Raw genomic sequence first — 24224 nt, forward strand, 5'->3', positions numbered from 1 at the left:
AATGCAAATATTTTCTAGCTGCACAGATTAGAATCTTATACATAGTGGTCATTATATTTTATAAGTGGCCAATGCGGGTTTTAACAAAAGATGAAGCATCTTTTGCTAATGGATAATTATGTTAACAGAGAAGGAATCATTTTTAGACATTATACAGAGTACATTTTAATTATTGTATTTAGAACCCTGCAGGGCCTTTCACATTTCTTAGGGCGAGAAGAAGTTAGTATAAATGTCAACAGATGCTAGTTTGTCAGATTCCTCACCCCATCCCCCTCTGCATTGCTGCTTTCAAGTGAAACCCATTCAGCAACCTCCACAGCTGTTGTGCACCAAGCTTATCCCAGTTTCATTTTCCCAAAATAACTTCTGTCTAAAGAACTAGTGCAAGCAATTTCTCAATGGGTCATGGAATGAACAATGTAATCTTTACCTTTTTAGGGTATTCAGAACTCTTATCATACTCCTTGGAACATCAAATCATCTATTTGCTACAAATGCATAATTCCAATATTCTCATCAAAGATTTTTTATTTCATTAAGGCAAGACTTGCAAAGAAATGAGAAGTCTTGACTTTGTTCCATTGGTTTTATTAAGGGTCAAATTACTTAAATTACCGGAGAGCCTCAACATTTTTTTTCAAATACAAACAAATACTACATAATAAGGTGGCTAAACTGTTGAATTCCACAAGACAAAACTGTCAATATCTGAACAGAAGTAAAAAAATAACTACTATAAAATTTGATGTATTTTCAGGCAGGCTGCTGATGCACTTCAAAATAGGCCAAGACTAATGCAACACCATGTCTAATGCTCAAAGCAGGTGTTAAAAAGCAATATTTAAAAATATAACATGTTTTGGCAAGTTTCAGAGTCCAGTTTGAAACATGAAAATGTTAACTAGTAGGAATGCATCACAAACAAGGCAGACACTTTGCAAAGTAGGAGGCTTTTTCCATGTGCTTTTGAATCCCATTAAAACCTACTATTGAACAGAACAACTTAATTCCAGATTACATAAATCAAGACTACAATGTTTTTTTCAAAACAGAGCGTTTATAGGCAAAGAGCACATAAAAGTATTATATTATTCATTTGACCTGTTTTGAATAATGGCATGTGCTAATGAAAGCCATCCCATACATATTATATTTATTGGAATTAAGATGCAGCATAACCAAAATACATAACATCTAACATTTGTAAGCAGTTTAAACACAGAATGCAAAATATTGCAAGTTCATAATATAAAATAAAGCAATTGCTTAAATAGTTCTATTTGGTTAATATTCTCCTGTATACTATATTAACTACCTTGTAATATAAGATTTAGTTTTATTTAAGTCAAATATTACCAAGTCAGTAAGAAAAGAGAATGGAGCTGAAGGAAAAAATGCTTAGATAAACATTTTCTTGCCCTAGTTCTAAAATTAAACTTATGGTTGGAGATTATGTGAAGACATTGGGAAGCAGGGACCTGAACTTTGCCTTTCGTTTATTAAGAATAAAAATTTAAATGGAAAATATAACAAATGTTCAAATAAGAGTACTAAATGAGAATGCTAAACCTGTTCATTTATATCCAGAGGAAATGTACATTAAACTTCACAAGACTATTCTTTACCCGGCTTGCCAAGTTATGTTATTTTACAGAATCCTTTCAGTTTGTGATTTCATAACCCACACAATCCAGTGCACAATTATGAAATGTCATCTCTTTTGAAGGACCTCAATATTTCTTACCATTATCTCCACATTGGTCGTTGCCATGACGTCTTTTGGATCAGGCTCCATTGCACTAATGCAAGAGCTGATAGTCCCACAGGACCATGGAGAATACTGGGACATGTGCTGATCCTCAAATTTAGTGCCTACACACAAATCGCTGGGATTCTCAGAGAACTGTTAAAAAGGTGAACAAATGGATATTACTACTACAATAGTTGATCAGAATTTCTTTAAAAAANTGTAATTTCATTGCAACTTCATTCACTACAGACACATTGTCATTTCTAGGGTCCACTTCAAATTCTGTAATAGTTGAATCAATGACATATGATGTCTTTCCTGTATCAGTTATTGCAGTGGAAATATCAAGCATCTTTCACTAGTGATAAAAATAAAAGATTAGGGATACATGAATAAGCTACAAAGGCATCATCTCCCATTTGTTTTGTAAGTGATTTCTGTCAGATGATGCTTTTGTTGGCCATCCTCTGTATAGGATGCAAATGGGGTGGGTAGTGGGGGGGAGGGGGGGAAGAGAAGGGAAGGACATCATGCCACAATTCCATAAGTTCAACACAAAATAAATCTTCAAGGCTCAAACAGAAACAAAAATGCCATTAAGAAACATGATATTGTAAAATAGCACTATACAATGATTACTGTACATCCCTTCAATATCATAGCTCATAAACAGATGCATAACTGTGTAAGTAAGACTACCATGTACATCATATAAAACATTTTCTGGAGTGGGGTTGGGGGGGAATTAGAACTTGCATCGAGGAGGGACCTCGGGAAGGTCATGCGAGTCAATTGTATTTCAAGGCACCAGCCAGTATGCTCATTAATGAGCTGAAGGTGTAGAAATGTCCTCAACTCTGAAACCAAACTTGCCAAATGCTAAGTGGACCCCACTGGAGATACAAATGACCTTCTGAGCATACACTTTGCAACTGGACAGCCAAGGTGATGGACCTCAAGGTTTTTGTCCTCGTGTGAAGAGATGCTTCAGCAGTGCTCGAGTCAGTGAGCTTGTTACAGATCTGTAGCCACCCCAGTCCACAGATGGGCTTTATGGGAATTCACTGCAAGTAGGAAGCTGTGCTTCAACTGGTCCTGTCCTTCAAACCATTAAACTGCACAGTTACCATTTTCATGGTGTTAATTCCTCTGTGGCCATGAGTAGAGTGTGGATGAATTCTTCCAAAACTATACAAAAATGTAGAAGATCAAGCTTTTCAACAATCGCATCTCTTTGCTCTCGGTTTCACCAGCGCTCACTCAGTCAAGTGGGCGGACAGACACCTCCTAGCAATCTGCCAATATTGCTGAATAACTGGCCATCCAGATTGACAATGATAATACTAATGATAATAATAACAAGCCATTAGATCTTTCCACAAAACACTTCATTGGACACATTGCAGAGTTAGGAAGCTTACTACACTTAAAAGCATGGTATAAAGGGGTTTATTGGCCACCGTAATTGTCTAATTAACTCTTTTTTTTTAGATGCAGTGTGAACCTCAACTTCTTTCTCTTAGTCTACAAGATATACAAATGTCAAAGAATCAATATGTGATGACTGGAAGAAAGTTATATAGTATATTTCTTAAAATACTTTCTACTCTTTTTCCTATTTAAAAAAGTGGATATTCAAAATACTTGATCCCACATTCTGTACTTCTACTGAAGTCAGATGTACAACAAAGATTTGAATATATAGATCTGATAATCAATTCACGCTATGAGAAATGTTGGCTCACCATTTCACTACACTGCTGATGCCATATTTTCCACTTCTCTTTCAAAGATAACCAAAACTTATTACTGTAAATAAACACATAAAGTTAGGCTGCACCATTCCTTCCATTGAACAATCTTACAGCCTGTTAAGAAAGGGACACTTAATTTTTTCGTGTGTTGCTTGTTTGCAGTAAAGCCATCTGACTACCTCACTTTAATCTGTTCCCCCCACAGCTCCCTATAACACAGTGAGTTAGGATCAAGAGACAAGTGAGTAACATCTGACTTCTCCCCCCCCATGAATATGGCCAAATGCTCAAATGAAAACCAGTTGTACAGTTCAATATTCACAATGAAACAGAATGACAATAGAGTAAACCTCTGGCTTACCAGACTCTGGGAATCCAGAATTCATACCCCACTCCTGTTCCTGCTCCCACCCCACCCCACCAGCCTTTCTGGCCTTCAGGAATATCGACTTTTCATTAGTTTGAATCCTGTGGCAGAAGATTGCTTATCGCCTATTTTGCTCACAAGATTTAAACAATTGCAAAGCCAGTAGCGACATTTGCCGGCAGTTTTCGGCACCGATGCCAGGACTGGTCTTGTAATTACACTGGAAATGTCCGGCTGGCAGAACCCATCTCCCGCCCACCCATCAGACCGGCTAGCCGGGGTTTTAGTGGATAAAAACAGCAACGTTTTGTGCACTTTCTTAAAAAGAATTGTTTTTTCCCCTTCCATTTCTCCATGCCTCTCCAGCTACCCTTGGGTATGATAACATTCGACTTCAAAGAATTTGTAAAAAAAGAACGACATGTGTATATAAAACATGCTCACTGAATTAAACTGAATTAAACCTTTTAAAACACATTTCAGAATTTAAATAACCTTCCAAAAAAAGCTAAATATTCGTTGAAACAGTTTAAAAACATTTGTCCAAGTGAACAAGGTTAAGTTAAACTCTGGCAGCCAAAACAGGAAGAACCAGTTGGGTCAGACATCTGTAAATTGATCATGTCAGTATACATCAAATTGAATCTCTTTTTCTCCTCACCTGGCCCCCAACTCCAGCCCCACCCATTGGGTTTCATTTATACTGAAACTGATTGAAGGACATAAATTATCTTTAATATAATGCATAACCAGGTCATAAAACCTCATGGGGAACTTGCAACAACTTTAGCCTCCAGTTCAAGTTTTCCATATGAATTAACTGATTGTTTTCATTTTTAAACTTAATAATAGATGAAATATTATTTTCCCACAACTGAACTTGAACAATCAGTACTAAATGGCACCTTGGCCTGTAGTTACAGTGCACCAGCAATACAAGCCACATTAAACCTCTAGACAAAAGCCACAAGATTTGGAAACTGAGTCAGTTACATTTCCGGTTCTTATTTACATACAGAAACTCCCCACCCAACTCGGACTACAAATCTGTCAGCAAATATTGCAAGAAGAAAATGTGTTTGGTCAGCAATGTTATACTAAAACTTTTGAATGATCTAAATTGTTTAAATTGGGGTTCTATGCATGTTTGTAAATCAATGCTTTCATGTCTTAAACTATAATCAACATTTTCCAGAAGTCCTGTGGTTGCAAAGAACTGTTATCAATGCACAGCTTATAAAAACAACCCTGCCTAAACTACAAAGGTTGCGTCACAGATGCACTGTTTTTATTTATGCCCTACCTCGTTCTAATGATATTTGCTGTAGATAGTCTGTGTACTGTGTTTGTGTTCAAATAGGCCGCTTTGCTTTAAGTACAATTATGGTCCAGGGAACGAAAATATAATTTCAAGTGGTACTGCCTTGAAGACACAAAGTCTGGGTGAGAGTTGCAACAAAAATGGCAGGAAACATGATTGAGAAATACAGTGACAAGGGGAGGAGTTAAAATGGTATAAAAGGAGGGAGCTCATTAGACTCTGGGTTGCTCTTTGCCTTTAATGCCACCAAGGAGGGATGTGCCTGCCCTGAGAGTCTCGTCTCCAGGTTGGTTTTTCTTTGATCCAAATTGTTCTGGAAAAGGGAGTCGAAAAACCAATTGATTCTGTCTAAACGAGTCCAGAGATACTTGGTAACAATGGCTCATGAGAGACTGACCGGGGGTGGAGTCTACACAATGGGATAAAGTGGAACTCGGGAAATTCTTAAGAGAATACTGGTGGCCTGAGATCAAGAGGGAGACTAGACAATATGTGGAATGGGCATGTGGTGCATTCAAGTAAACCCTAACAACATACCGAAAAATAAGAATTTGAAGCATGTGAAAATGGGTTGTCTGTGGGAGAGGGTTTACTTAAGAGTTTGTTGGAGCCCCTACCCAAAATGCTGGAGATAATCAACACATACTTGTTTTCGTAGATCACACCACTGGGTTTACAATAGCACACCCCTGTAAAAGGTGTCCATTCAGCGGGCTCCGGCCTGCTTCACATTCCCCACCTTAGCCTTCAGCCTCTCTGTCCCCACCCTCTGGAACTCCATCCCACAGTCCTTGCCCCTTCCCTTGCCTCCTGCAAGACCCTCCTCTTCGACCTTGCCTTTGGTCACCCTCCTATCCCTACCCTCCATCCCTCCTGATCCCAACTACCAGCTCGGGTGCGGATCCCTGATTATCCAGCCCCTTGGGACGTCGTCCTGATGTGAAAGGCGCTGTACATATGTCATTTGTTGTTGTTGCACAGACTGTGTTAAAAATCATTACAGAGGAGCTCATTCCTAGGAATGGAGCAATGAAAATATTGCAATCTGACCGGGGCAGACATTTTACAGCTGATATAATTAAAGCAGTGACCCAGAATCTGGGAATAAAACATGTTACGTGTCATCCGGAAAGCTCGGGAAAAGGTGAGCGGATCAATGGCATTATCAAAAATGCGCTGAAAAAAAAGCTTGTTTAAAGGAAAGAAATGGGACAAAAGAATTCCATGTGTTCTAATGGGGGTGAACAACAGAGCGACAGACCGTGTCTTACACCTATTCCATGGAGGATTTTGTGGCTTGGAGGAGCCATCATGTGGAGTCCTGTAGCTCAGTGGTTAGAGCACTTGCCTCGCAAGTGAGAGACCTGGGTTAAATTCCCGGCAGGCCAAAATGTTGGGCAAGTTTCCTTATCCACATGTCTCTGTTTCCCAGCAGTAAGTGGGAACCCGGTTGTTATCAATTGGCTGATCACTTTCCTGGGGGTAATAATTCCTTCAAAAAAAAATAGTAAATTGGTCACTTCAATCCACAACTGTTTGTGGGACGCTACTATGCACAATTGGCTGCCTCATTTCGCCCATAAAATATACAGTAAACTCAATTTACTGTATATTCTGTGAAGCACCTAGAAGATGTGATAAGGCGCTGTATCAAATGCAAGGATTATTATTATAATATGACTGGGAATTTGCGGGAAAGGTTTCATAAACCAGTAGTAAACGTTTTGAATCCAAAGACAACTCGCATGCTCACTCCGAGAAGAAAGGCCATTACTGTGTCAACCAGTCAGGTCTAAAAGATAAAGTCATCTACAGAAAAACAAATGCTGGGGCGAGCAAGGCGTTTCACTAACCCAGCTCCCAGTGTGGTGAGAATGAGAGAGAGAGAGAGAGGAGCTGGGAGACAAGTGCCGTGAAAACACTTGAGATTGTTTTTTTCTTTGTCCACTAACTTTAAATAAAGCTGCTAGTGTCAGAGTTATGGTATCAGGGTTTTTCTATCTGTTAACGTTGAGACTGTTTATTGTATTATCGGGCAGTGTAAGTGAGTGAGACATAGGGTTGTAAGGACCAATAAAAGTGCATCTTGAATCTCTGTTAAATTCAAGGGGGAGGAAGATACACAAACAGGTTATTGCTGACCTACTATCCCCCCTCCCTACCTGCCCGTACCCTCCGTTCCTCTGGCTCCGGTCTGCTCCACATCCCCCGCCCCAACCGCCCTACCATCGGTGGCCTTCAGCCTCTCAGCTCCGAGGCTCTGAAACTCTATCCTCCAGTGCCTTCGCCTTCCCTCCTCCCTTTCCTCCTTCAAGGCCGGTCTCAAGACCTTTCTCTTTGACCGAGCCTTCAGCTCCGCTCTCAACTCTCTACCCCCTCCTCGCTCCCTCCCTTCCCTCCCCTCACCCTGACCATTTCCCCCCTCCTCGGGTCCTGACCAAACTGTACAGCGCCTTGGGACGTCCTCCCAACGTGAAAGGCGCTCAATAAATGGAATCTTGTTGTTGTTGGCAGCTGTCTGTCTGGTAGATTGAAGGACGCTGATTGAAGCATCCCATTGTTACGCTATAAAGCATTGGGATTGCTTGACGTTGTGTTAATTCTCACACAGTAAAGTTTCATATAGAGAGAGAGGGTTGCACGTCACAGAGAAGAATCTACACAGAGGCCACCTGGTACACCAAACACTTTACATAACGTGGGTTTACATTAAGGGGCGAGAACCATCGCAAAATACTCTAAAAATACACCCTGAAACATACGAAAATGACTATCAATTAAAGTTCTTGACAAAAAATAAAAAACTTAGTGAATGTATTTTCTTTTGCCATCATGAGATGTAACGTATTTCCTCCCTTTTTTCTTTGACTCTTAGCACAACAGGGACTACTGAAAGGTAAAAAAAAAAACACTCCTCGCCTCAATACAGATATTATTACTACAGATACATCGTCCACACAACAAGAATATCTATTACCAGTGACAGAATGTTCAACCCTGAGGTAGGTTACAGAATACCTAATTTTAGCAACAAGTAGGTTTTTAAACTTAGAGATCCATTATTTATAGAATCTCCACTTTGCCAATCTGATTTGAGTTTTCTCTCTCCCTCCCCCAAACTTCACTTCTTCACAATGTATTTTAACATCATACAGCAATGAAACGAGAAATCCCAATCAGATCAGACTGACAGCTCCTATGTTAAATAAACACAGCAGCTGATGCCAGGATAAAATCCCTAAAAGTCTAATGTGCTAAGGTCACAAGTGAGTGCTTCTGGGTAGAAACGTATGCAAGTATGGTTTCCGACTAGTTCATTATCATATATAAAAAAACAAAAGATTGGTGGCAGAACATCAATTTTTGGTGAATATGCAATGCAATTCAAGTGTTTAAAGATGCACTATTTACACACAGATCAATCTAAACAGGCTTTTTGCAAATATTAGCTCAAGATGACAGGGAGAAGCTACAATTTCTAAGTATTGAGGTACTATTACAGAGATTATATGAAAGAGTTACAGATTAAAGTGCCTTTTCCCCAAAAAGTTACCAAAATAATTATTAAATCTGATGATGTAATTTTGAAGACACTGATCTTAACTCAAGGGTATTAAATGAACAAGCTAAAGTGCACCATTGCTATTTTCACTTTGGGACCAGTTGTAAAGGTGAGAGAAAATCTTATATAACTTATGATTCCTATTCAGATCAACTTCCCCATAAATGTAGTTTATGGTCTATCATCCTCATGCCTTCTCTAATGCTCTTTATGGACAGTAAACTGAATTTATGAGTATTACTTTTTAATTCTTTGCTAAGTAATATTTAATTGCAATCCCAATAAGTTGGACTGAGTGTGATCTCCCCATCTCTTACAGAAAGAAGGTTGTGGCCTTTGACAGGATCAAATAGCAGTGTTTCATTTTAGAGAAGGGCAAAGACAGAGATTCACTTTGCTAACATTTCAATAGCTAGTATCAAGAAGTTTTACTCAAAATACTGTAAGGGTGAACATTACCATTGATCACAGAGTACTACATTTAGTGATAGTAAAAAAAATAAAAGTAGTTAGTGCAATGGACCAGTGAATGTTTTCAATTACCAATTTACTTTTTCTTTATTGTGCTGGCACAATGCAAGCTTTTCATAAACCCAAGTGCACATATAACATATGTGGTCAGTGTGGTCATTTTCTTAGTTTCTGGTTCTATGGACTCCTGTAGCTCAGTGATTAGAGCACTCGCCTCGCATGCGAAAGAGCTGGGTTCGATTCCCGGCAGGGTGAAACCATGGGCCAGTTTGCTTACTCCACACATATACGCTTGATAATAATCCCTCAAGAAAAAAAATAAATTGGTCACTTCAATCCACACTGGTTTGTGGGACGCTGCTGTGCATAATTGGCTTCCACGTTTCGCCCACAAATAGACAGTCAATTCACTTTACAGTCTATTCTGTGAAGCGCTTTGAGACGTCGAGAAGGTGTGAAAGTGCTATATCAAATGAGAGGATTATTATAGATCTGGTGTTAGAAGCAAATATATGTGAACTCATTATTCTTAGGTTTTAAAAGGGTGAGTTTTTTTTAAAAGAAGAAACCAATAAAAGCACGAAAACACACACACACACACACAGGTAATGGAGCTCACAATACCTCTGAGCTAAAGTCGACACTAAACAGCGGTGATGGAGGAGCAGAGGGTTGGGCTACTGTGGACAGTGTGGACGAGACTGGAGGTGGTTTTGGAGTTGGATAGTGTACCCATTGATCGACCTTCCGTCTTAATGGGTCATCAAAGCCCGAGGGCTGTGACCGGCTGTACAGGTCCTGCAACAGAGGAAGAAACCAAACTCTAACATGTGAACTGGTGTTGAGCACAGCTGTCCGACTCCTCACACTCACACACTCACACTCACACTCACACAACCTCACACACTCACACAACCTCACACACTCACAGCCTCACACACTCACAGCCTCACACACTCACAGCCTCACACTCACATAGCCTCACACACTCACACAACCTCACACACTCACAGCCTCACACACTCACAGCCTCACACACTCACAGCCTCACACTCACATAACCTCACACACTCACACAACCTCACACACTCACAGCCTACACAACCTCACACACTCACACACTCACAGCCTACACAACCTCACACACTCACAATCACACAACCTCACACACTCACAGCCTCACACACTCACAGCCTCACACTCACATAACCTCACACACTCACACAACCTCACACACTCATTCACACAACCTCACACACTCACAGCCTCACACTCACACAACCTCACACACTCAGCCTCACACAACCTCACACACTCACAGCCTCACACTCACACAACCTCACACACTCACAACCTCACACACTCACAGCCTCACACTACCTCACTCACACAACCTCACACACTCACACAACCTCACACACTCACACAACCTCACACACTCACAGCCTCACACTCACACAATCTCACACACTCACAGCCTCACACGACCTCACACACTCACAGCCTCACACTCACACAACCTCACACACTCACACAACCTCACACACTCACACAACCTCACACTCACACAACCTCACACACTCACACAACCTCACACTCACACAACCTCACACTCACACACTCACAACCTCACACAACCTCACACTCACAACCTCACACAACTTCACACTCACACAACCTCACACTCACACAACCTCACTCACACACTCACAGCCTCACACCTCACACTCACAGCCTACACAACCTCACACACTCACACAACCTCACACACTCACAGCCTCACACTCACATAACCTCACACACTCACACAACCTCACACACTCACAGCCTACACAACCTCACACACTCACACACTCACAGCCTACACAACCTCACACACTCACAATCACACAACCTCACACACTCACAATCACACAACCTCACACACTCACAGCCTCACACACTCACAGCCTCACACTCACATAACCTCACACACTCACACAACCTCACACACTCATTCACACAACCTCACACACTCACAGCCTCACACTCACACAACCTCACACACTCAGCCTCACACAACCTCACACACTCACAGCCTCACACTCACACAACCTCACACACTCACAGCCTCACACTACCTCACTCACACAACCTCACACACTCACACAACCTCACACACTCACAGCCTCACACTCACACAACCTCACACACTCACAGCCTCACACTCACACAATCTCACACACTCACAGCCTCACACGACCTCACACACTCACAGCCTCACACTCACACAACCTCACACACTCACACAACCTCACACACTCACACAACCTCACACACTCACACAACCTCACACACTCACACAACCTCACACACTCACACAACCTCACACAACCTCACACACTCACAACCTCACACACTCACAACCTCACACAACCTCACACTCACACAACCTCACACTCACACAACCTCACACTCACACAACCTCACACTCACACACTCACAGCCTCACACTCACACCTCACACTCACACACTCACAGCCTCACACTCACACCTCACACAACCTGCCCCACACTCACAACCTCACACTCACACAACCTGTCCCACGTGCACAGCCTCACACTCACACAATCTGCCCCACGTGCACAGCCTCACACACTCACACAACCTGCCCCGCGCGCACAGCCTCGCACACTCACAACCTGCCCCACGCGCACAGCCTCGCACACTCACAACCTGCCCCACGTGCACAGCCTCGCACACTCACAACCTGCCCCACGTGCACAGCCTCGCACACTCACAACCTGCCCCACGTGCACAGCCTCGCACACTCACAACCTGCCCCACGTGCACAGCCTCGCACACTCACAACCTGCCCCACGTGCACAGCCTCGCACACTCACAACCTGCCCCACGTGCACAGCCTCGCACACTCACAACCTGCCCTGCTCGCACAGCCTAACAGGCTCACGGCCCGGCCCACACACTCCTGGCCTCACACACAATGAATTACACCCAACTGCAAATTACAGCCTTCAGCAGAAGAGGTTAAAGAAAGATTTGGCAAATCTGAACAAAAGCAATGTAAGATTTAAGAATAACAATCAGTCCTGTAACTCAGTGGTTATAGCCCTCGCCTCACAAACGAGAGACCTGGGTTTGATTCCCGGCAGTGCAAAAGCTTGAGCAAATTTCCTTACTCCACACACAGGCCTGATAATAATCCCAAGAAAAAAAACTGGTCACTCAAACCACGGCTGTTTGTGGGACGCTGTTGTGTGCAATTGGCTGCTGCATTTCGCCAACAAGTGTACAGTCAATTCACTTTACACTATATTCTGTGAAGCGCATTTGGATTTCTAGAAGACGTGAAAAGCTCTATATCAAATGCAAGGATTACTATTAATTGATATAGCGCCTTATCATGTCATCAAGACGTCTCAAACCACTTCACAGGAAATTTAGAAGCAAATGTATTAAGACAAAAAGCCTGTGGATATTTCAAATTCATAATGTTAATGCACATTTAAAGTCACTGCAGCAATGCAAATAATGCGATATTGATCAGTTTGCAAAATGGAAGTGTGATCCAGTGAAAAGTAATATCCCTGCCCTACCCTCTGCATGGTGACACTCCTTGGTTCATTTAATGGTGGTCCAGGTATCGAATAATACCCATCAAGTGAGCTGTATCGTTCCCGTGGAGGAGGCTGATAGGCAGGCGAAGGCACCACATCCATCGGAGGTAAAGAATTGCTCCGCATAACATCATCCCGTTGATACATTTGTGGTCTCCACATGCGCCTGCTGTCATAGACTGGTGCATACATCCCAGAGTGGATAGCGGGGACGGAGCCATATTGTTGAGCAGGTCCTGATGGATAAGGAGAAGCTGCCAACCGTTCCCGAGGTGGATATGCAGTGCAGTGTTCAGGGTAGGGCACAGTGGGTGCAAGTGAGGATTCGGGGATGTTATTCGGACGTGCGTAGCGAGGAAGGCAAGCAGTCACTCCAGATGGTAAACCAGGATGTGGGGGATAATATCCTCCTGCACACAATCCATGCAACACAAAAAAAATTGTTAAAATGAAATAAAGTACAGTATTTGTCATTTTAAACCTTTGATTATCTCTACAGAAAGGGTGCGTACAAACACCAATATAAAAAACAGGTTCATTCCATAATAGGTATCATCATAACAGTTTGGCAAACCAGAATATGTTAATTAGGCTAAAAGGTTATCACTAGGTGCCAGATACAAATTGTGCTCATCATGCAACTGTTTTAGGAAGAATTATTTTTATTTCTTCCTTTAAACGAACCTTTAAAGGTAGCTCATAACAATAATCTTTGCATTTGATATAGCGCCTTAACATGTCTTCAAGACGTCTCAAGCGCTTCACAGAATACTTTGCCTGGATTTAAACTCGTTGATTTGTGCTGCAGTTTTAACATTGGATCTTTGACAAGTGAATAGCAGTATCAGATATAAGCGCTTGTTAAATCCCACCGTCTCTCTTGCTTTTTGGTGAATACCAGACCCATTTTTCTCAGGAACGAACGAATCAATGTCTCTCGCTTTCTTTTATCCTAAGACTCTCTGACTTTCCTCAGCACATTGTGAGCTCGGAGTTTCAGTCAACAATGTCCTGACAGACTCATGTCTACATTGTAGACTCAAGCCAATGTACTGCAGAAATGTTAGAAATTGTGAATAAATGCACAGTCATCAAAACTGCCCACCTGTGGCAGGTATTTCTCCAGATTGAACAACTTGACAAAGGAGGGCACTTAAAGATGTCATAGAATCATAGAATTATACAGCACAGAAGGAGGCCATTCAGCTATCGTGTCTGTGCTGCTCTTTGAAAAGAGCTTCCAAATCAACCCACTCCCCCGCTCTCTCCCCATAGGATTGTGGAGTCCTGTAGCTCAGTGGTTAGAGCACTCGCTTTGCAAGTGAGAGACCTGAGTTCAATTCCAGGCAGAGGGCGAAACCTCGGGCAAGTTTCCTTACTCCACACAGAGCCTAATGATAATCCCTCCAAAACCAAAAACAATAATAAATTGGTCATTTTCAATCTACGACTCTTTGTGGAACATTGCTGTGCGCAATTGGCTGCCGCGTTCGCCCACAAATACACAGTCAATTCACTTTACAGTGTCTTCTGTGAAGCGCTTTGGGACGTCCTCCCGACGTGAAAAGCACTATATCAAATGCAAGGATTATTATTATTGTTATAGTCCTGATCAACCCCACTCCCCCGCTCTCTCCCCATAGCCCTGCAAACTTGTCCTCCCCAATTAATTATCTACTTCTCTCTTAAAAGTTGTTATCAAATCGGCTTCCAACACCCTTTTAGGCAATGCATTCCAGATCCCAACAACTCACTGTGTTTATATATAAAAAAAATTCTCCTCCCCTCCCCTCTGTTTCTTTTAACAACTATTTTACATCGGTGTCCTCAGGTTACCGACCCACCCGCCAGTGGGAATAGTTTCTCCTGTTCACCCTATCGAATCCCCTCATCATTTTGAAAACTTCTATTAAGTTTCCTCTTAACCTTCTCTGCTCCAAGGAGGATACCCCTCGCTTCTCTACCTCTCCCGATAACTGAAGGCCCTCATTCCTGGTACCATTCTGGTCAATCTCCTTTGCACTCTCTCCAATGCCTTGACATCTTTCCTAAAGTGTAGGGCCCAGAACTGAACACAGTCTGTAGCTGAGGCCTAACCAGTGTTTTATATAAAGGTTCATCAGAACTTCCTGACTTTTGTATTCTTTGCTCCTATTTATAAAGTCTTGTATCCCATATGCTTTTTTAACAGCTTTATCTGCCTGTCCGGCCACCTTCAAAGATTTACTATATGACCCCCAGGTCTCTCTGTCCCTTCACCCCCTTTAAGATTGTACCATCAGCGTATATTGCCTCTCCTCATCCTTCCTTCCAAAATGCATCACTCCGCATTTCTCCACATTAAACTTCATCTGCCCCGTGTCTGCCCGTGTTACCAGTCTGTCTATGTCCATTTACAGTCTGTTACTATCCTCCTCACTGTTCACTACTTTTCCAGCTTAGTATCATCTGCAAACTTGGAAATTGTACTCCCTATACCCAAGTCCAAGTCATTTATTTAGATCAAAAACAGCAGTAGTCGCAATACCGACCCCAGGGGGACACCACTGCACACTTCCCTCCAGTCAGAAAAATAACCATTCATCACTATTCTCTGCTTGCTGTCTCCCAGCCAGTTCTGTATCCAACAACAACAACTTAGATTTATATAGCGCCCTCCACGCCGGACGGCGTCTCAGAACACCTCATCCGCTGCCACTGTCCCTTTAATACTGTGGGCCTCTATTTTGCTTACAAGTTGCTCACCATGATGAATGGTTGGCAGCCACTGCTCTCAGAAAAGCAGTCGCTGAAAAGGAGCAACATGGAACAGAGATGACACCAAATGATAGTCCTCAGCTAAACACCTGGTTCAGTCACGTAAATCCCTCTAAGCAAACATTGGAGACTTGCTCCAAGCCTGACTGTGAACATGTTCTGGTATCACCATGGAATTGCTTGAGCCATCCAGAATTAATTAGTAGCAATCATGTATGAACCCAATGGATTTTAATTGCATTAGTTGGCAGGCCTGGATAAATCCTTGTTAATGTTCAGTGCCAGGGGGATAGCCAACTGTTTTACATTAGCCAAAAAGACTCAGTAAAAAAAACGGTCTCAAAGAAAAAACATCTCACACTTATTGGAGCAATGTACTTCATTGGATGTGGACCATGACAGGAAGGCAAGGTAAGAATAATCTTATGTAGAATCTTGAAAGTAGTTCTCCATAACTAATACGTTAGAGCCAAGCTATTACGAAACAAGATTCTTGATACAAAGGGCTGTGAAAATGTGGAATGTAATGCTGCAGAAACAAATCAATCAGGATGCTTAAAGGGAGAGAGAGAGAGAGATACCTGTAAAGTGAGGGTATTAAGGAATATGAAGAGAAGATAGGGAAATGGGATTATATGGTGTGCTTTGATTGAAGAGGCACAATGGCCAATTTCCGTTCCTAATTGTGGTTTTGGCTACAAGAAGATGTTCCTTTGTAATCTTATTCCACTTGTTTTGTTTTATACAAGTGTGTAAATACACCCAATAAAAACAAACTCTTTCTTATTTAATCTACCATAGATCAAATTTTCTACAATTTATCTTTAAAACCGATTTGCATAAATTTTGTCAAATCTTCAGAAAATTATGAATTGATTAAATGTAGAATAATCTCCTACTTTAGCGAACTTACCTGGTTGGTGATAAGGAGGCAGTTCATATGAAACTGGTGCCCTTGGGTCTGGATAATACACATCAGGTTGTTGGGATGGATACACAGATACTCTCGGCACAAACTGGCCAGGCTTTGATGGGGGTAGTGAAGCATCTGGTCCAATACGTGAAGACATTATAGCCGAGGTAGAGGACATCTGATTGAGAGCCGTCTTGGGAGGAGACCCAATTCTACTGGAAATGAAATCATTCTATTTTTTAAAAATCACCTTTTAGAAATGGACTTCACCCTGTACATACAGTTCCTGTCCCACTATACCTACCTTACATTTACCCAGGTTAACATTTATCTTTTTAATGACCCAGGAATCTCTTGAATGACGTTTATCATCCCATTATAAAACCACACTTTTGTAAAAATGTCAAAGTCAAGTGCAGACAAGCCACAATCAGCACACATGTCCCCACCCCCACCGCCTGCTCCAGTGTGGCAATTTATTTGTGAAGTGGAGAGAAGGAAAGAATGACAGTGTGGAAGCGTAAGCTTTAAAAAAGCTGCCCAACAACCCGTCTGCAGGACCACACAATATGCAAAACCACGTGATGCTATTAGTGTTGATTTTGATCAACAGCCTTAAATACAACAACAAGAAGATTACATTTGTATAGCACCTTTCAGGTCGGGAGGACGGCCCAAGGCGCTGAATACCTAACCTAAATACCTAACCTGTTGAAACGTTCAAGACAACCAAACTAACTTCAGAATTGAACCAATGCCTTTCTCCTCTGGAGAGTTGTATAACATAAATATTATTGGGAACTGCAGTCTTTCTTTGCCAATTTTTCTCCTCCTGTCAGAACTCCAACTCCTTTTATTTCTCCTGGGAAAGCACTCCATGGGCACCTTTGAACACCTCACCTAAGTCAACAGTGTTCATACACTATTCATGATGGAAGGTATTTGGCATCAGTTGGCCATATCTCATCCTCAGCTCATGTCCAACCAAATGAAACTTCCAATAAATGGTTTTGGCTGGTAATCAGTGTGAGATGCCCGATCTGGAGGGAGGGAGGGAAGAGAAAAATAAACTGCACCTTTAAAGAAAGAATAAGGTCTTACTTTTCTGGTGGTGAACCAGATAGTGATCCAGGTGTACTCAAATTGCTTTGTCCAATTTTTTTAGCAATCTCCAAAGAGGACGAGGTATCTGCACAGCGTGGTATTAGTTGTGGGGTACTACTTTCTGGACTTATGATCCCGTTTGATATCTGCACCATTTTCACAGTGGCTTCTGTGATTCCTGTTACAGACACTATACTGCCTGCAGAAGTGGTGGCTAGATTAGTGATTCCAGGTTTGTTCAGCAGAGGAAAGGGCCTGATGGTAGCATTGATCTTCTTATTCCGCATCCGATACCTATTAACAAGCATAACAGATAGGTATGTTTGCAACACAGAACAACAACTCAAAGATCTTTCATAATCAAATTATCAATTAATGTTAAACAGAATGGTTATTACTTAGAAGCTGAATGTACTTTATGATTCCCAAAGAAACAGAAATCTGCAGAGCTGAGGCCATTTGGCTCATCAAGTCTGTATTGGCTCACTACTCTTCCACATGCCTCTCTATGTCCCTCTTGAAAGCTACAATAGACTCCATCTCCACCATCCTACTCCGTGTTCCACATCCCAACTGTTCTCCAGGTGAAAACATTTCTCCAAAGTTCCTTTGTGACTATCTTATAACTATGTCTAACCTTCCTATTTACCCTCTAATCATTGTGAACACCTTCATCAGGTCCCACCTCAACTTTCTGTAAATGGAATTAGGTTAGAAGATCAGCCATGATCTTATTAAATGGGGGGGGGGGGGGCAGGCTCGAGGGGCCGAATGGCCTACTCCTGCTCCTATGTTTTATGTTCTTTCTTTGCTGTAATGAACACAGAGGCAGTCAATAACATCCTTTATGAAGCAAGGTACCCCAAAACTGGACACAGTTTTGGGGTTTTGGGGTACCAGAACCATAGAGATTTATGGTAAAGAAGCCCCTTCAGCCCATCGGGTCTTGAGACAGTTTGAACACAGCAGAGAGAAGGAATCGGAGGAAGGAGTTCCAAAGAGGAGGGGGTAGAATGATTGAAACCTCACCAATGGTGGGATGAATAGGACAGGGAACATAGAGGCCATGATTCACTGGAGGCGATGGCAGAGGTAGGGTGGGATGAAGCCATGGAGGGATTTGAAGGCGAGAATGAGGATTTGAAGTTGATCCATTGATGGGGGATGGAGACCAGTGGAGACAAGCAAGAATGGGGGCGATGCGCTGGCAGACAACAACAACAACAACAACAAGATTCCATTTATAAAGCGCCTTTCACGTCAGGAGGACGTCCCAAGGCGCTGCACAGTTGGGTCATGACCCGAGCAGGGGGGAAATGGTCAGGGTGAGGGGAGGGAAGGGAGGGAGCGAGCGAGGAGGGGGGAAATGGTCAGGGTGAGGGGAGGGAAGGGAGGGAGCGAGGAGCGGGGAAATGGTCAGGGTGAGGGAAGGGAGGGAGCAAGGAAGGGGGAAATGGTCAGGGTGAGGGGAGGGAAGGGAGGGAGCGAGGACGGGGAAGAGAGTCGAGAGGGGGGAGCTGAAGGCACGGTCAAAGAGAAGTGTGGAGGAGGACACAAGCTGCAGAGTTTTGGTTAGTCTGCAGTTTGTGTAGGGGGTAGTTGAGGAGTCCATCGAGGTGAGCCTTGGCATGGTCAGCCTGGAGGTGACGAAAGTGTCAATGTTACAAAGCTGAGAGAAAGCCTGGATGTGGGGTTTGAGAGATAGACGATCCACAAGGGGTGAGACGTTTCAGAGAAGCACAATTCACAGTGATTTTTTGCTAAACAAAATGGAATTTATTTACACAATTTTTTGAACTCTGACTTACTTTTCCAGCTCCTCCTGGGAATGAGCAAATGTACAATTAGCTCCCCGTGGGCAGCCTCCCTGTTGTCGCAGGTCTCGGCACATGCTGGTTTTGTATTTGCTGTTTGGCTGTGGCTGAAAAGTGGATATCAAATGAGTTATTTGATAATAATAAATTGGTCATTTTCAATCCACGACTGTTTGTGGGACACTGCTGTGCTTCCGCGTTTCACCCACAAATATACGGTCAATTCACTTTACAGTATATTCTGTGAAGCGCTTTGAGACGTCTAGAAGACGTGAAAAGTGCTATATCAAATGTAAGGATTATTATTATTATTTAGCTACACTCACTCGAGCCTTTGTTGCAGTTGCAACCATGACAGCACATTTGACTCGAGCCTCGACACAATTCCAGTTATAACAAGTCTAATAAAGTCCTACCCGTTTATGTCGACACGTGGGGCACAGTTCAAATTTTGTTGACAGAAGGGAATGTCAACATTGACAAACTAACAATATATGCACACATCCACTGTGGTTAAAATTTGCTGAAGCATTTATCTACATTGTTTCATATGCTACGATTACAATTTCTGTACCATTTATTTACCTGTATTTTCCTTCATTTATTGAATTATTATTTGAGAACAGTTTCATAACTGATACTTGCTCTTTTCAGATCAGGGTTTACAGTTTATCCAAAAAATAGCTGCTTCGTCCATTTCTTTCAGTAACTCTGATTGAGCAATAAATAATAATAATAATCCTTGCATTTGATATAGCGCGTCTTCTTGACGTCTCAAAGTGCTTCACAGAATAGACTATAAAGTGAATTGACTGTATATTTGCGGCGGCCAATTGCGCACAGCAGCGTCCCACAAACAGTCGTGGATTGAAAATGATTTATTATTTTTTTCCCGAGGGATTATTATTGGACTGGTTGAGTAAGGAAACTTGCAATCCTTCACACAAGCTAAATGCTTCTGTGCATGTCACATGATAACTATGTTGGTCGACCTCCACCATTGTCATTAGGTTCCTCAGTTTTTTGCTGGCCATCATCGTGACTTTTTTTTTACTGAGGTGATGAAATCCTTATCGGCCAGTCCAATTTCCAGGGCTCGCTGATCAACGCGCGTGTGCTGCTTCGTATCCGGCCTTTATTTGTTCAGCATATTGCAGACAACCATAAAGGATGTTGCGCTTCACAGAGAAGGTTTTGCAGACTTCGTTCCCGGCCATTCCACTCTCAATTGCTTTGATTGTACAATATTTATCTTCCAACATTTAAGTCAAGTTTATGTTTCATTCCAGTTACGGTACAAGCCTCTGGGAGGCTACCCCGCGTGAAGGGCGCTATACAAATATAAGCTGTTGTTGTTGGTATCCATTGTAGTAGAATGGTGTGCTATGATCGGCATTCCCAACACGGTTACCACGTGTCACACTCACTCACGTGTTACACCCATTCATGTGCAATCACTCACAGTCATGAGCCACACTCAATCAATAAATAATAATATTTGATATAACGTGTTTGAGACGTCTCAAAGCGCTTCACAGAATATACTGTAATGTGAATTAACTGTATACTTTGTGGGCGAAATGCGGCAGCCAATTACACACAGCAGTCATGGATTGATGACCAAATTATTTTTATTTATTTTGAAAGAATTATTACCCTCGGAAAGCGATCCACCAATCGACTAACAACCGGATTCCTACTTACTGCTAGGTAAAACAGAGACGTGTGGAATAAGGAAACTTGCTCAATGTTTTGCCCTACCAGGGCTCTCACCACTGAGCTACAGGAATCCACAAATTAAATAGTGCCGTTCCCATCAGAAGAATGTCCCAAGGCCCTGGACAGTTAAGGGGTTGGAACATAGGAACATGAGTTGCCTATTCAACCTCTTGAGTCTGTTCTGCCATTCTATTAGATCTTGGCTGATCTATACCTCAACGCCAATCACCCACCTTTGCCCCATATCCATTGATGCCCTTACCTAACAAAAATTGCACCCAAGCTGAGAGGGTTGGAATCAAGAGGTGTGGCAGAGTGGGCCGAAGGCATAGTTATACAGGAACAACAAATTAACAACAAATTACATTTGTATTGCGCCTGTTAGGGACTTGAAAAATGTGTTGCTATAAGTGTCCTGAAGTTTTCGCTCACAAAATATACAGTCAATCCACTTTACAATATAATCTGTGAAACGGTTTGAAACAGCTCAACATCATAAGGTACTAAATCAAATGCAAGGATTGTTATGATGTCAATGTTGACAAACATGGTAATTTTCTGTGTTCCGATGTGGAGAAGGAACTTGGAGTTCACTTTTTTGTCGACATAAGTGGGATGTGGATATAAATTAATTTGAGATAAGTGGGTAAGACTGTATTAAGTAATGGAGAATAATGTAGAAAGTAATACAAGGTACAAATTATAATAATTTTATGACAGCATTAATTAAGGCACTGTAGTATTAACCTAAAGCACCATTTTCAATACAGGGATACACTTGTAGCTATACTTTGAAGAGCAGTGCTAAATTTGACTATCTTTTGCCCTTGTAAAAAGATAAGTTAATTTTCTTGACCAACTCACAAACTAAATCAATACACTATCTTGAATTAAAACGCAGACTGAAACAACGCTACAAGTAAAAGAATGAAGGTATCTCACCTGTGGTGTTTCATGACCCTTCTTGCTAAAGTTCTGGATAAAATCCACAAGGCCATGGACCACTGTCTTCACAGCAACCATCGCATTCTCCAGCTGCTCCCATGTTGGAGGTGCAGCATCTTAAACAGACATATATACAAAAGAGTAAAAATCTGGAACGATAAGCACTCCAGTTTTCCACAATTTTTTTTAAAAAACAAAATGGGTATATGGGCCTATGAGGATCAGAGCAGTGGAAATCTTAAATCCTTTCCAGGTAGTTGCACTTTCAGCACAATTGCTAAATAAGGATCAGGGTTTCCAGATAGAGTGCCACTCATTGAAGATCTAACCATTTAAGGTCTCAAAACAATATCGGTTAAAAAGCAAACGTTCATGAAAAACATGAATTGCAGTTCAATGAACGTTAGAAAAACTGTCTCACCTTCAAGATAATCTCAAGATCTAACAGACACTCTTGCATCTTCTAAGAGGTTGCAGCAGTCACTGAATGAACAAACAGAGCTCAGCTTGAAGCTCTTGATTCCACAAATTTGTCAAATCAAGTTTGCCAAATCACAAGAACTACACGAAAAAATACCTTTCTAACTCTGTGAATGCCCTTAAAGTAGAATATTTGTTGAATTCCAAGAGTATGTGAAGTTCTGAAGATCTACAAGTATAGTGCTATACAAATGTAATCTCGTTGTTGTTCTCAAAAAAATGGGAGGACTGCCAACATTCATCATGCAGAAACTTCACTTCAATTCAAAGAACTCCTTGGCTGTCCTTTGAACAGCCAAGCCACCTGTGAAAAGTCTCCAGCTCTTTCTGGACAGCCTAGGTTGCATTTGACTAATACACAAAGTGATTGGCTTGAGGTTTAGAAGCACATCACGTACCTGGGTTGGGATCAATATTTGCCAAAAGTTCAAGATGTGGTCTGAGTCGGTTCAAATTAGCTGGATCCGCGGTCCTCTGCAGGACAATTGTCAATTCCTGAACGCTTTTGGCAAACGATTCGGGCGACTGGAGCTGGATGCACAAACACAGATGAGAAATGCAGGAACTGGAGGTTTAAAATAAAGAAGTCAAGCTGGCAAACATAAGTACTCAGTGTTTCACAAATGATTCACAGGGACCAATATGACTGTAGCTTGCAACATTTTAATATTAGCTTTGAAAATATGCTTTATGTTTATGTCTGTGCCAGAGAAGCAACACAATCTGCCTTTTATCTGCTCCAGGTTTATTATGATGAAAAGCAAATCCCTCAGGAAAAAAGCAATATTCAGCACTGCTTTTTAAAAAAGTACCTTATCAATTATGGACTGCATATGTGACTTGTGTGCCAAGTCTCCATACAGAAGGGAAGACCATTGTTCAGGTGAAATTCGAAGTCCTGCCTCCATGGCAATGTGAACAATCTGTGCATCGTGCTCTCTACGCAAAGCTTCATAGGTACGAAACTCCTCTTTTAGTTGCATCAGAGAAGAGTCTTCATCCCTTTTTGTTACCTATGTAGAGACACCAGACAAAGGTACAAATCAGTCATGCATTTCTATACAGGTCTCCGTGCCCAGCAGACACTGGATTCTACTAGAAGCCTGGAATGAGATCAAGTTGGAATCAGTGTCTGGTGATGAATGTTGGCAGGATTAAATATTGGTGAATCGGGTTGTAATTCAGAACTCCTGCATTTCAGACCGCAGTATTTCCATTCTATTTATGATTTCTACACTGGATTGAAAGCTAATTTAAAGTGATAAAATGAAAGCATATATTTTTAGCGTTGTACTTAAAAAANCTGGAAGCCAAATTGTTTTATTTTTGTATGTTAAAGGCAGTAAAACCACAAGGACAGCTGAACTGCCATCATCAGCTGCTGGGTAAGTCAGAGACAGGAAAGCAATGTAAAAGCAGATATTGAAAATAATTCTTCTCACATACTCAATTTGTGGTTTTCTTACTTCTAATTCTTGTCTTCCCTTTCTTGAAAGGCTAACATGAAGAATTTACTGTAAAATCAGTCTGGTAATGAACCAATTGGTCAAGTGTGGTCAACAGTACAGATATTAAGATTGGTTCTAGAATATTTAATTAGCACTTTTAGAGGAGAGTAGACCATTGGCACATAGAACTGTCCAAGA

At 41.8% G+C, this 24224-nt stretch overlaps 1 protein-coding gene across 3 annotated transcripts in view; it reads right to left on the reverse strand.

Moving 5' to 3' along the window:
- rc3h2 (ring finger and CCCH-type domains 2) overlaps positions 1 to 24224 on the reverse strand; it is a 49998-nt gene that overhangs the window by 8722 nt on the left and 17052 nt on the right. The window contains exons 6-14 of one of the 3 annotated variants that reach the window (XM_007909042.2): positions 23391 to 23591; positions 22977 to 23109; positions 22096 to 22214; positions 19429 to 19541; positions 17618 to 17914; positions 16517 to 16728; positions 12826 to 13256; positions 9853 to 10026; positions 1748 to 1906 (exon numbers count right to left, since the gene is read on the reverse strand). In XM_007909042.2, the coding sequence (XP_007907233.1) occupies positions 1748 to 1906; positions 9853 to 10026; positions 12826 to 13256; positions 16517 to 16728; positions 17618 to 17914; positions 19429 to 19541; positions 22096 to 22214; positions 22977 to 23109; positions 23391 to 23591 (1839 nt within the window). Of the gene's footprint in view, positions 1 to 1747; positions 1907 to 9852; positions 10027 to 12825; positions 13257 to 16516; positions 16732 to 17617; positions 17915 to 19428; positions 19542 to 22095; positions 22215 to 22976; positions 23110 to 23390; positions 23592 to 24224 lie in introns of all 3 variants that reach the window. The other 2 variants (XM_007909040.2, XM_042337485.1) reach the window with 2 other exon arrangements.

Source organism: Callorhinchus milii, unplaced genomic scaffold, assembly GCF_018977255.1.
Source record: "Callorhinchus milii isolate IMCB2004 unplaced genomic scaffold, IMCB_Cmil_1.0 Scaffold8, whole genome shotgun sequence".
Lineage (NCBI taxonomy): Eukaryota > Metazoa > Chordata > Chondrichthyes > Chimaeriformes > Callorhinchidae > Callorhinchus > Callorhinchus milii.